At 38.2% G+C, this 11,815-nt stretch overlaps 2 protein-coding genes across 3 annotated transcripts in view; one reads left to right on the top strand and one right to left on the bottom strand.

Annotated features, from left to right (window-relative positions):
• The first annotated feature begins 530 nt into the window (after positions 1 to 530).
• arl1 (ADP ribosylation factor like GTPase 1) lies at positions 531 to 6,025 on the top strand. 2 transcript variants are annotated; one of them, XM_003221095.4, is made up of 6 exons: positions 531 to 692; positions 3,447 to 3,584; positions 4,147 to 4,228; positions 4,681 to 4,792; positions 5,387 to 5,565; positions 5,690 to 6,025. In XM_003221095.4, the coding sequence occupies exons 1-6, from the start codon at positions 689 to 691 to the stop codon at positions 5,718 to 5,720; spliced, it is 546 nt and encodes a 181-aa protein (XP_003221143.1). In that variant the 5' UTR covers positions 531 to 688; the 3' UTR covers positions 5,721 to 6,025. The 2 variants fall into 2 exon arrangements, with proteins under 2 accessions (XP_003221143.1, XP_008109022.1); XM_008110815.3 differs by lacking the exon at positions 531 to 692 and adding an exon at positions 735 to 923.
• A 487-nt stretch (positions 6,026 to 6,512) lies between these two features.
• Positions 6,513 to 11,815, bottom strand: part of utp20 (UTP20 small subunit processome component) — an 81,819-nt gene continuing 76,516 nt past the window's right edge. The window contains exons 56-62 of the mRNA XM_008110812.3: positions 10,630 to 10,762; positions 10,280 to 10,476; positions 9,750 to 9,821; positions 8,200 to 8,436; positions 7,893 to 8,019; positions 7,256 to 7,401; positions 6,513 to 7,115 (exon numbers count right to left, since the gene is read on the bottom strand). Coding sequence (XP_008109019.2) covers positions 6,960 to 7,115; positions 7,256 to 7,401; positions 7,893 to 8,019; positions 8,200 to 8,436; positions 9,750 to 9,821; positions 10,280 to 10,476; positions 10,630 to 10,762 — 1,068 coding nt within the window. The 3' untranslated portion in view covers positions 6,513 to 6,959. The remainder of the gene's footprint in view (positions 7,116 to 7,255; positions 7,402 to 7,892; positions 8,020 to 8,199; positions 8,437 to 9,749; positions 9,822 to 10,279; positions 10,477 to 10,629; positions 10,763 to 11,815) is intronic.

Below are 11,815 nucleotides of genomic sequence, written 5' to 3'. Positions count from 1 at the left end.
TGGGCGAAATGTCAGGAGATAATGCTTCTGGAACATGGCCATACAGCCTGGAAAACTCACAGCAGCCCCTCCTACTGGCTGTTAGGAATTGTGGGAGTTGAAATCCGAAACACCTGGAGGGCCAAAGTTTGCGCATGCCTGGGTTGCAACCAGTATCCTTTGAGTGGAAGGCATCACGGTGCTACTATGAGAAAAGAGCCCGATAAACCCATACACACAGACAAGCTCCCCGCCATCCTTCGATTCCTGCCTCTGGGATTTAATTTGCATAAGATGAAGCAAGCCCCGCCTCTTCTCCCGCCCGGTTTCCCAATTTCAGCAGAGAGGAAACGGAAAATATATTTTCGAAATGGCAGATTCGCTATGTCCAGTGAAAATATTCTATTTTTTTTTAAAATAACATGCTGTTTTTCATTTTTAAAAAAAGTCATCCGGCAACGGCTGCAGGACAGATTTATTTTTTCCTCTCGGGGAGGGCACGTCTCAAGTTCGTGTGAAAAGCGCTAACCGGAACATCTCGCCCGCTTTTTCTTTTGCTCTCGGTATCAGCGACGCCTCTGAGGGAAGCAAGCGGTCGACGTGGAAGCGGCTCCGCCGAGACTTCCGGGTGAACGGCGGCTGAGGAGGAGAAGGAGGCGGCCTGTGGAGTTTCTCTGAGGGGGAAGCGGCGCGGGAGGACTCCTCAGCCATGGGTGAGACGCAGAAGGGGAAGGAAGGGAGCCGCGAGAGAGGCCCCAGGGGCCAGCGGGCCTGGGCGGTTGAACAGACTACCAGGAAGTAACTGCTAACACACGCACCTCGAGGGCCCACGTTGGCCCATGCCTGTGTTTACAACTACAGTACGTCCTTTGAATGAAAGTATCACATAGCAACGCGTTTCTCAGTGAAATTGATATATTGTCCACGTGTATCAATTACATCAGGTACACATATTTCTAATTTTGTGAAAGGGCCACATGCCAAAATAAAAGACTTGTTTGCGGGGGTATTTGGATTGGTTTACGTCACATGTGTCCAGCCTCCAGCCCGCCATACTATTTCATGTATCCCTCCGGAGGTTGAAATTCCCATTATCCCCAGTCTGCATGACAGATAATCAACAGTGATGGGAGTTGTTGTTCAATAACATCTAGGGGCCTAAATTGGGTAAAAGCTGATGCGCACTGACCACTATGTAAAAAAGTAGGTCCTCGCTATCCACTGATTTTCCATTATGGATTCAGTGGAACTTTGAAGACAGACATAAGACGGATGTGGCCCTCAATAAAAATGAGCCTGACATCCTGGTTTATGTAAAAGGAAATGCTGTTTCTCCCTTCAAATAGAGAACCTATTTTATAATAAGGTTCATCTTCCAACCCTACGAGTACCATGCTTCCAGAACTTCAAATAAGGGAACACATGGCAAACTTGGGTTTGAAGAACAGCCTGCAAGGCAGTGGTTCACGGGGAGGAATGACAATTCCCCACATACTTTGCTAGAGACTGATATGTTTACTGCTTATTGGCTACAGCTGTTTCTGTCTTTCGTGGAAACTCTCAGGGCCCTTCTAGACCGGCTGAATATCCCAGGATCTGATCCCAGGTGTTCTGCTTTAAACTGGATTATATGAATCTGCATTGCCAGATACTCTGGGATAAACAGAAAACCTGGGATCAGATCCTGGGATATAGGGCCTTTCTGGAAGGGCCCTCACTGGGGGAGTCTTTAGTTCACTGAAGTTGAGTTATTTCTGTCCAGAAGCAGTCTTCTTGACGAAAGATTGTAAAATCTCAGATAGCTAGTATGAAACAGAAGTACAATGAGACATTAGATTTTGAAGTCCAGTAGCATCTGAAGGGCTGACTGCCCTTTAGTCGCATAAGACAGCGACATAATGTTCCCATGCATCTTTGTGGGGAAATTTGTGGCAGGATATATATATAAACCCCCTATCTTGGCTTTCCAGATGTTCATGAACTGTTAACAGTTGTGATTGGTCATACTGGCAGGGGCAGATGGAAACTTGTGTTAAAACAACATCAAGGGCCCAAATTATCCATCCCAAGAGGATATGTAACAGAAACATCACTGATCGAGAAAGCTATAATAAAGCTTTTAAAACTGCATACGGACATTGGTAAAGGGCTACCTGTAATGTTACCTAATAAAAGCATTCATACATTTACAGTTTGTGAAATACTTAGTGCCCATTGAAATTAGAGTGGCTTGATTTAGAAAGCCTAGCTATTAAGTTAGTAGGTAACTGTACAGGTTTTCACCTGACATTAATTCTAGTCATGTCCGATTATGGGGGTTGGTGTGCATCTCCATTTCTAAGCCAAAGAGCTGGTGTTGTCCATAGACGCCTCCAAGGTCACGAGGCTGGCATGACTGCATGGAACACCATTACCTTCCTGCCAGAGCAATACCAAATGATCTACTCACATTTGCGTGTTTTCAAACTGCTAGGTTGGCAGAAGATAGGGCTCATCCCGGACCCCGGATTCGAACCTCTGACCTTTCGGTCAGCAAATTCAGCAACTCAGCGGTTTAACTGCTTAATAATGTAGCTATTAAGATACACTAAATTATGTTTTATTTACTGTTATTAAAATATGCTGTGGTTAATCCAGGCTTATAGACTATAGTTTTGGTTTCCAGGTAAGACCAAGGGTATTTATGAAGGGAAAGGCCAATTAACAAATGGTGAGACACGTATTCATGTTTTTCTTAAAATTTTAAGTTTGGTTTGAGCTGTTTGGTCTCATTGATTTATCTTTCTGTGCCATCCTTTGAATATGGCTTGGGTGTAGGCTATTTGAAGGACTACATGGCCCTTTATGAGTCCATTACAGTTCTAAGATCTCCTGAAGAGGTCCTTCTGTATGCTAAATACGTTCTGTCATCTGACCCACATTTTCAGCCACCTTTTCAGTTTGGCAGGAGTAAGTGGGGGGCAACAAGGCTTGCATGCTTTCCCTCACATGAGTAGTAGTTTAGCATTGTGTCTCAGCTGTATTATTTATTTATTTATTTACAGCATTTATATTCCGCCCTTCTCACCCTGAAGGGGACTCAGGGCGGATCACATTACACATATAGGCAAACATTCAATGCCTTTTAACATAGAACAAAGACAAGACAAACATGGCTCCGAGCAGGCCTCGAACTCATGACCTCCTGGTCAGAGTGATTCATTGCAGCTGCTCTCCAGCCTGCGCCACAGCCCGAGCTGTAGTTTGTTTGTTGAAACAAGCTTATACTCATAACTCATGGCTAGAAGTTGGGTTGTTTCCATCTATCATTAAGATGTACAGTTTTTCTGGCTGAAATAACAGTGTTTAACCAAACATTGCATTGGCATAAGTCTTTGAAGCATTTATACTGTCAAAGAAAGAAAGCTGTTGAGCATTGTTAACTATTGTGAGGCTATAGTTTTCAAAGTGATTGTTTTTCTTTGTAGGTGGCTTCTTTTCAACCATCTTCTCCAGTTTATTTGGTACACGGGAGATGAGAATTTTGATTTTGGGATTAGATGGAGCAGGAAAAACAACCATTCTCTATAGATTACAAGTTGGTGAAGTTGTTACTACAATTCCTAGTAAGTGCCTGTAACACATGTAATGCAATACTTTATTCATTATTATTAAATGACATGTGACAAGCTTAGATTACCATTGAAATTCAGCTGAAGCATATGAAATTAAAACCTTGGATCACTGTATTTTTCTCTAAAAGTAATCAAAACAGCAATTATCAGTGATATATTCTAAATGTTTACTAGTATGAGGCACACTTCATAAATACCTTTACATTTTGAGAATATATTGTAGATCTCTGAAATATTCAGTAGCATTCAAAAATTTGGGCTGGACAGAGACACTCACTAAACTGTCTTTTCTACTCCTAATAGGAAAACACAATTTTTGCAATATTGATTCTTGTCCATAGCTTTTTCTCACTCCTTAACTTGGCTTTTTATAAAACTAGTTTTTCTTTTAAACTTGAGTAATGGGTTGGACTTTCCAAGTGTAGAATATTTTAGTTTGCCGGGGATAGGAAATAAACTGCAACCTTTTTATATTTGATATGGATTATAACAAACAATATTCTGTTTTTTCAAGTTTTTAACATAATTTGATCATTTTGTTTTTGTCTTCTAGCAATTGGTTTCAATGTTGAGACAGTGACCTACAAGAATCTAAAGTTTCAAGTCTGGGACTTGGGAGGGCAGACAAGCATCAGGTATAGCATATCTGGTAACATCTGACAGGATTAAAACATCGGGCATAATTTCTGAAGTATTTCGTTGCATTCTTGGGGTTCTCTAAATAGACACAAAAAGCATTTTTGGTTTCATTGTTTACAAAAATATATGAGATTAGAAACACAGGACATACTGTCTTTCTACTAATAAGACAAATATCAAAATGTTGCCAAAATATTCAGTTTAATTTGAAAAATACATGTATTTGAGTTATAATATTTACCATTATTATGGACAGTGTCTGCTCATTTATCTGTGAGTTTGAAAGAATCACGACTTTGTTCCCTGGCTGAAATTTATTTTTATCTTGACTGTAACATTTCCTAATAATAAGAGTAAGTTATATTTTAAACTGTTATCAGTTTAGTTTGGTGTAATATTTACTGTTCTTAATGGCATTTTAACCTATATAATTATGTTTATATTCCAGGCCATATTGGAGATGTTACTATTCTAATACAGATGCAGTCATCTATGTGGTGGACAGCTGTGACAGAGACAGAATTGGAATTTCAAAGTCTGAGCTTGTTGCCATGTTGGAGGTATGAAATGTGAGGTCCACAAAGGACAGGACCAAGCTGGATACGTAAACTGGATTTCCCTCCTGCAATCTTACATACATCCTTGGGGTTAGCTGTTGATTTTGGCAGAAACAATGGGATCCCAATTAATTATTTAATCGGATTGTGGTCATTGCCTTTAAAATCAGTAAAACAGTTATAAAGTGGACCAAACTAATATTAATCCAATACGTTACAATTATATAGATTCATAGTGTTGGAAGAGATCACATAGGCCATTCAGTCCAACCCCCTACAAAGCAGGAAAAGCACAATCAAAGCTCCCTTGACAGATGGCCATCTTGCCTCGTTTAAAAACCTCTATATGTCTGTGCAAATCTTTTGCATTGAAAATGAATGCATTTTATTACTTCCTTTCTGTGTATAATTTCAGTCCAGTATTTAAAGTGGACGTTGTGTGTTCTTGGGAGCTTGGGACCTGGCATAAGCAGACAACTTCAAACTGAAAAAGAATTCTCCAAATCACATCTGTAGTATTTTTATATACTTTTTATGACTAAGTGAAACTTGATAGTGTAAAGTGGAATGATTTGTATAATCTTCTTCCACATTTAGGAAGAAGAACTAAAGAAAGCGATTTTAGTGGTGTTTGCAAACAAACAAGATATGGAACAGGCTATGACTCCAACAGAAATGGCAAATGCACTTGGACTTCCTGCACTCAAGGATAGGAAATGGCAGATATTCAAAACATCTGCAACTAAAGGCACTGGACTCGATGAGGCAATGGAATGGTAAGTACCACTGGACTTAAATATTTAAAGTTTGTGTGTAGAAGCACAGACTAAAGAAGAGCATGCTGTTGTAAACAAGGATTTGCTACTGCCATGTAAAACCAGTAAATCCATTTTTTTCTAGGTTGGTGGAGACTTTGAAGAGCAGACAGTGAAATGGACGAAGTTTTCCTTCTATAGTCAGAGTGAATGCAATGCTGTAAATAGGACTGACAGAATATTTACCTTTTGAAAGAGATGGGGGTTTCTGTGAATTGTAAATCACACTGAATCAATTGAATGTCTGTATACTATGTTTGCTCCATTTCTTTTAACTTGTGTAAGTTATATATGTAACATCAATTTTTATGACAGTCATATAATCGAAAAATAGAACATGAGAAATATCTGGGGAAAAACTTTGTTACTGAGAATTGAGTGTTTGAAACTATTTAACACTAATAAATATTTAATGACCACATGCTTGACTTTTTCTGTTTAATGCCCGTCCTCTATGATTTGTCAATGTTTGCAGTTGGTAGCTTGGTTATTTTGGGTGGCGTTGTTTGAATTGTCAAAACTATTACAAGGTAATGTCCTAAAACAAGTGGGGAACCATTTTTGTTCTCCCTTAGATTTTCATAGGATGTACCCATCAAAATATCTTCCAAAAGGTAAATTGGGGGGGGGGGGGATTATGTTAACCAAGAGGCTTTTCACCTGAGAGCTACAAGAGTAGAAGCTGTTCTGTGATGTAAAGCATGGTATCAAAGGGAGCCATATATTCAGTCAACATTAATTTACTTTTGGGGGTTGGGAAGAGGTGGTCCAAAAATATAAGAAGTAAACTGGAATCTCCTGAACTAAACAGCATAGGCAACATGTAATTGATATCTAAATCTGTGAGTCACAGATTAAAATACCATTAACACGCAGATGAAGCATTAATCACACTGAACGTTATATAGTTTTATGGTACCTTAAGCAAATTTAATTAGAAAAGGGCAATTTGAATCACTGTACAATAAATGTCAGACTTACGAAAATACTAGTAAAAAAAGGTCACTGCTAAAGACATTCCCTCACTGAAATGACAGAACACGTTAGCATTTTTTCCAAGAATATATCAACGGAACAATTAAAATTTCAAATAAATAATCAGTTAATAATGACTTCATATTTTTACGCCAATACAAGAGATCTTTTTGCTATCTCAGAAGAGCATGAGGTTCTGTGTATCTTGAGTGAAGCTAACTTATGCTGCAGAAACTTGACTGAAATATCTTCTAACTAGAACATCTTGGGCAAAAGATCTTACTGAAGTTCTTGCACGGTCGAAATACTCAGAAGTTTCCCACTGCAGTGTTCTGTCTAGAATAGCAGCCATGAATGGAATACATATTGTGAATTGTACTTCACTCCACCATTGCAAGGTCTTTTAATGCATGACTCCTTGGTTTTTTGGCTTTGTAACCAGGCCTCAGAAATTCTATTTTTCTTTTCTTTGCCTCAAGTTTATTCTTATGCCTTTTTAATTTCTTCTTGGCAGCAACATCAGGATTAGCAACAGCCTAAACAGAAAACAAAACAAAATACATCGCTTATACTTCTGCTATATATTTTGAACTTTCTTGGTTTAAATGCAAGCTCTCATGTTAAGTGAACCTTTTTATTTTAAGAGAGTGTGGACACACATGAAATAAATACTGACCTGCAGCGCTCTCTGTTTCTTTCTGATGGCTCTTTTCTGACTAGCTTGTTTTTGAACGGAGGCAAAAGCAATTGAAAAGGTCTCAAGTCCAACCATTTTTTTCAACAGCTCTATAATTTCCTGGGCAAGATTCTTCAGTGTTGGATCTAGCACAATAACAGGACACATGATTATGCAAAACCTGATGGCTCACAGCTGAACTCAGATTAACATCGTTACTCAGAAACTGGAAAGATTAACTGCACACCCAAAATTGAAGTTCAGCATTGAGAGAAATAGTTCTAATGTCATCTCTATAGTTATATCTCCCAAGACTACTTCTCCCTGCAAATCCTACTTTTAAGCCATGCAGCTGCCCCCAAAAGAGGAATTTCTGACATGCTGAAGAGTTTGACAGTGAGTACTGATGCATCCATCCTCTTGGTAGCTTGGTTAGAACCCCATTTGAATGATCAGTTAAAGAACTTCAGAGACATCCCTAAAGCAAAACATGTGGTATTTAAAGCCAACCCATACAGGCCAGTGCAAGTGGTTTCAATTATTTAGCTAGTATGATGATGTAATCCAAAGTAACTGGACCTTTCTGTACAATATAGAGTGGGCATGCTTCAGTCCAGATATTAGTAAAATCTCTCACCTTGATCTGCGTAGGTACTACTGAGTTCTCTATAGAGAGGGCCTATGATTGTTGACAGGTATGGTTTGACCCTGTCCTGCCCAAGGTCTACTGCAATGGCACCAAGGAATTTAAAGATGCAAGTTCTCTGAAAAACAAACATAGCTGGTCTAAAGACTCGTTCTAAAAGAAAAAAAACACATCTTTTTGGCTGTTTAGTAGTGGGAAGAATTCTCTAGTTCTGGTTTAGAAAAAAACAAATATAATCATCCAACAACTCTTAAAATAACTTGGTCCTTCAAAACTTAATCTGAAATGACATGCAAACCTTTAAGGGGTCCTTGGGTGAGTATGCAGCTTCTCGTGATGCCATTATGAAAAGTTTCTTTATCATCCACAACAAAGTAGCTGGGCTCTTTTTCTCTTCAGCTTCTTTTGTCTCATTCTCATCTTCACCTTCCAAGTCTTCCTGATCTTCAGTTCCTTCACTGATCTCTTTGTCATCTTCTGGAGCAGGAACCAGAAGATACAGTACTTTGGCTATAAATAGTAAATTCTTTATAATCTGAAATGTAAAAGAAAAACAAGAGCCATCTGACTGATTCTAGAATACTGTATGAACCAAAGCTTTAGCTCAAACCTATACATTCCACGATCTGAAAATGAAGGACTCAAACCATGCACTGCAGACAACGTACTTACTGGATGTTTGATTAATCTTTTGCCACTTCCAAGACTGGCTGCAAAATCAAAGTGTCCTTTGAGCACAGTACTGGACCCTAATGTATGGTCTGCCACTGAAAGATCCAAGCTTTAAATTTCCCTAGCTGTATTAATGATATTATGACAGAATCTTTATGCTCTCCACATGGAGGTCCAACTGCTTTCATTTTGATTTCAAAGTAATTTTACACAGCTGTTTGGGGTGCAGTATCGTATTTTGGGTTTGATCTGTTACATTTTGCAAAATCATTCTGAGAGTTGTTTCAGTCATTATACATGTATTTATTCCAACAAATGTGTATCAAAAGGAGCACTTACTAAACTGCTGTACTCTAGGCTGAGAATTATGTGGATTTACAGATTATTATTATTATTTATTTCTACCCCGCCTTTCTCCCATGGATGGGATTCCCGTGGCTGGATTACAACTTCAATCATTTCTAGTCACTGACTATGCTGGTAGGGGCTGCAGCCCAACAATGATCTAGAGAGCCACATGATTCTGATCCCTGACTTATAGTGGGTACCAGTTGCCTCTTAACTCCAGTGCTGTGCAACAACTTCAGCCGTTTTCACTGGCATGACTGGGTGAGCTCTCCCTCACCTGACAGACACTAGGGTAATGTTATATTTTATCTATCAAAAACATTCAGTGAAAATCCATAACATTCAGAAAAATTCCATCAACAACACTGGGGGAAAGAGTTTGGTATTTTATCCAACCTGGTTGAGATCAAGAGCTACTGCTAATCTAGGTTCCATGGAAAGGTGTAACAGATGGAAACAAGAATTTAACATTGTAGACCTCTATAAATGTTCTGTGCCCTTACATATTCTATTTATAACCATAACTGGCAATCCATTTTGAGTCATCTTACTTGGGGAACTAGAAAGCAGAATATGAAAGATGTGCCATTCCAGTCCAGTATATATACTGTTACAGACAAAATCGTTTACTTCAAGCTACTAGTTGATCAGCTTAGAGTGTCTTTTAGAATACAATTAAAAGATGTATATGTATTAGTTTATTATGCATTTTTAATGTTTGATTCTCTGTGTAAAACACATACACCATCTTACTGTTCAACTATATTTTATTTCAACATACATATTTCAAAATATAAGCCTTCAAAAATATATACTGTAGTGCTTTACCTGTTCTCCAAGATCTGGATTCAGAAATTTGGACTTCAGCTGATGACAGAAAGCTAAAGCAAGTGTTTTCATCTGTTAAGTTAAATGGTCATAGTTATTTTTACGAAAGATACTGCAACATAAATAAACTGTATTGTTGAATTTACTTCATTAACTTTTTTCTCTAAGATGACTTGATTTTGCCCTCCAAAAACAGCCTAAAATTTAAAACTCAACGAAGGAGTAAACTATTGAGAGCCAGCATTGTGTAATTGCTTGAGTGTTGGACTAGGACTCTGGGAGACTAGGGTTCAAACCTTTACTTAGCCATGGAAACTCAATGAGTGATTATGGACAAGTCACATGCTCTCAGTCTCAGAGGAAGGCAATGGCAAATCCTTGTGAATAAATCTTGCCAAGAAAATCCTGTGAAATCATGAGATGATACTGAATCTAACCAAATGGTATTAACACTCATAATTTGGTTCTGTCTCCATCTAGTGAAATTGAAAGTGCAGCTACGAAAAGAAGTCTAGAACATTAATACTAACCTTTTTGTCTAATTCTTCTATTAAGAAGGTAGTTGCTGATGGTTCTGTTGTAGTTACTTGGCCTTTTTCCAGTTTTCGCTTGTTCCACTTATTAACAAGTTCCTCTGGCTTGTAAGAAGCAAACAATAAGCCAAAGATCTGAGCAGAAGTCAGCCAAACCCAGCTGTGTGGATACCATAAATGGGATTGAATATGCCCTTCAGAAAAAGAAGAATTAAGGCTTCAATTGGCTTCATTCATATTCAGAAGACAAAAGGCAATTTCTTTTACATTCTTTCCCACATGAGTAGCCCGACACCAGAAATGTTTCAAGTACTTCACTAATAATGTAGTATAACAGAAATACTAACCCCAAATACTGCTCAGAATTTCATTGTGTTTAGTTAGTTCAAAAATGTTGCACTCCTTAATTAGTTTAATGATCAAGTTGAGAAAGCTGAACAGCAATCTGTCTGCTGCCTTTTCTTTATTCTCTTCTGTAACCTGAAAAAACCCCCCCCACAAAAAGTGTTATAAAGACATCTTGCAAATTTAACAGCCTATAAGCAAGGAAGAAGTTTCAGGACAACATACAGTAGAGTCTCACTTATCCAACACTCGCTTATCCAATGTTCTGGATTATCCAATGCATTTTTGTAGTCAATGTTTTCAATACATCGTGATATTTTGGTGCTAAATTCGTAAATACAGTAATTACTACATAGCATTACTATGTATTGAACTACTTTTTCTGTCAAATTTGTTGTATAACATGACGTTTTGGTGCTTAATTTGTAAAATCATAACCTAATTTGATGTTTAATAGGCTTTTCCTTAATCTCTCCTTATTATCTAACATATTCGCTTATCCAACATTCTGCTGGCCCATTTACATTGGATAAGCGAGACTCTACTGTAGTTGCAAGAAAGATTATTTACACTGCAGAAGTTTATGTTTCTAGAACCTGAGATGAACTTGGAAGGCAGTCAACGGAGGAAGAAAAAATATTTGGGGTGCCATTGTTAAGTACACTGAACATCAGACCTAGGCCCTGGTCTCACAGACATGGCTCTATCACATCTAGGTTCAAAAATAGAGAAGTATCTGCTGGACTTAATTTTAAGGTGCTCTGATAAACTTTGGGACTAAAGAGCAGGATACAATTGCTCTAAATAAATAAAGATAAAGAAATAAATATTAAACTTGGTTTGAATCCAGATTTGAATGTTTACCCCTGGTCTATAGGTAACAGACTTTTTTTTTCTTCCAAGCCCTGGGAAATGCTACCACAGAGGTTTTGGGGATTCTTCTGAACAGAGGGTTTCCTGAGCAAAAGGCAGATCCTAGATTCAACCCAGTTGGAAGAATGAACACAAAAGGGGGTGACATCTAATAGTGTAGTAACCTGTTTTTCTTCCCCAGGATCCATTCCAGTCCACATAACTCTCAGCAATGCCAAAATCATTTTCAAAATCCAAACCACCTTCAATTAATTTTGAACAACATTTTTGAGAGGTTCAGGGGTCTGTACCATTATATTACAAAAACACTTGTTT

The sequence above is a fragment of the Anolis carolinensis genome, chromosome 5 (genome assembly GCF_035594765.1).
Source record: "Anolis carolinensis isolate JA03-04 chromosome 5, rAnoCar3.1.pri, whole genome shotgun sequence".
In the NCBI taxonomy this organism is placed as follows: Eukaryota; Metazoa; Chordata; class Lepidosauria; order Squamata; family Dactyloidae; genus Anolis; species Anolis carolinensis.
Note: the sequence above shows the minus strand (reverse complement) of the source record. Positions and strands in the feature narration are given on the sequence as shown.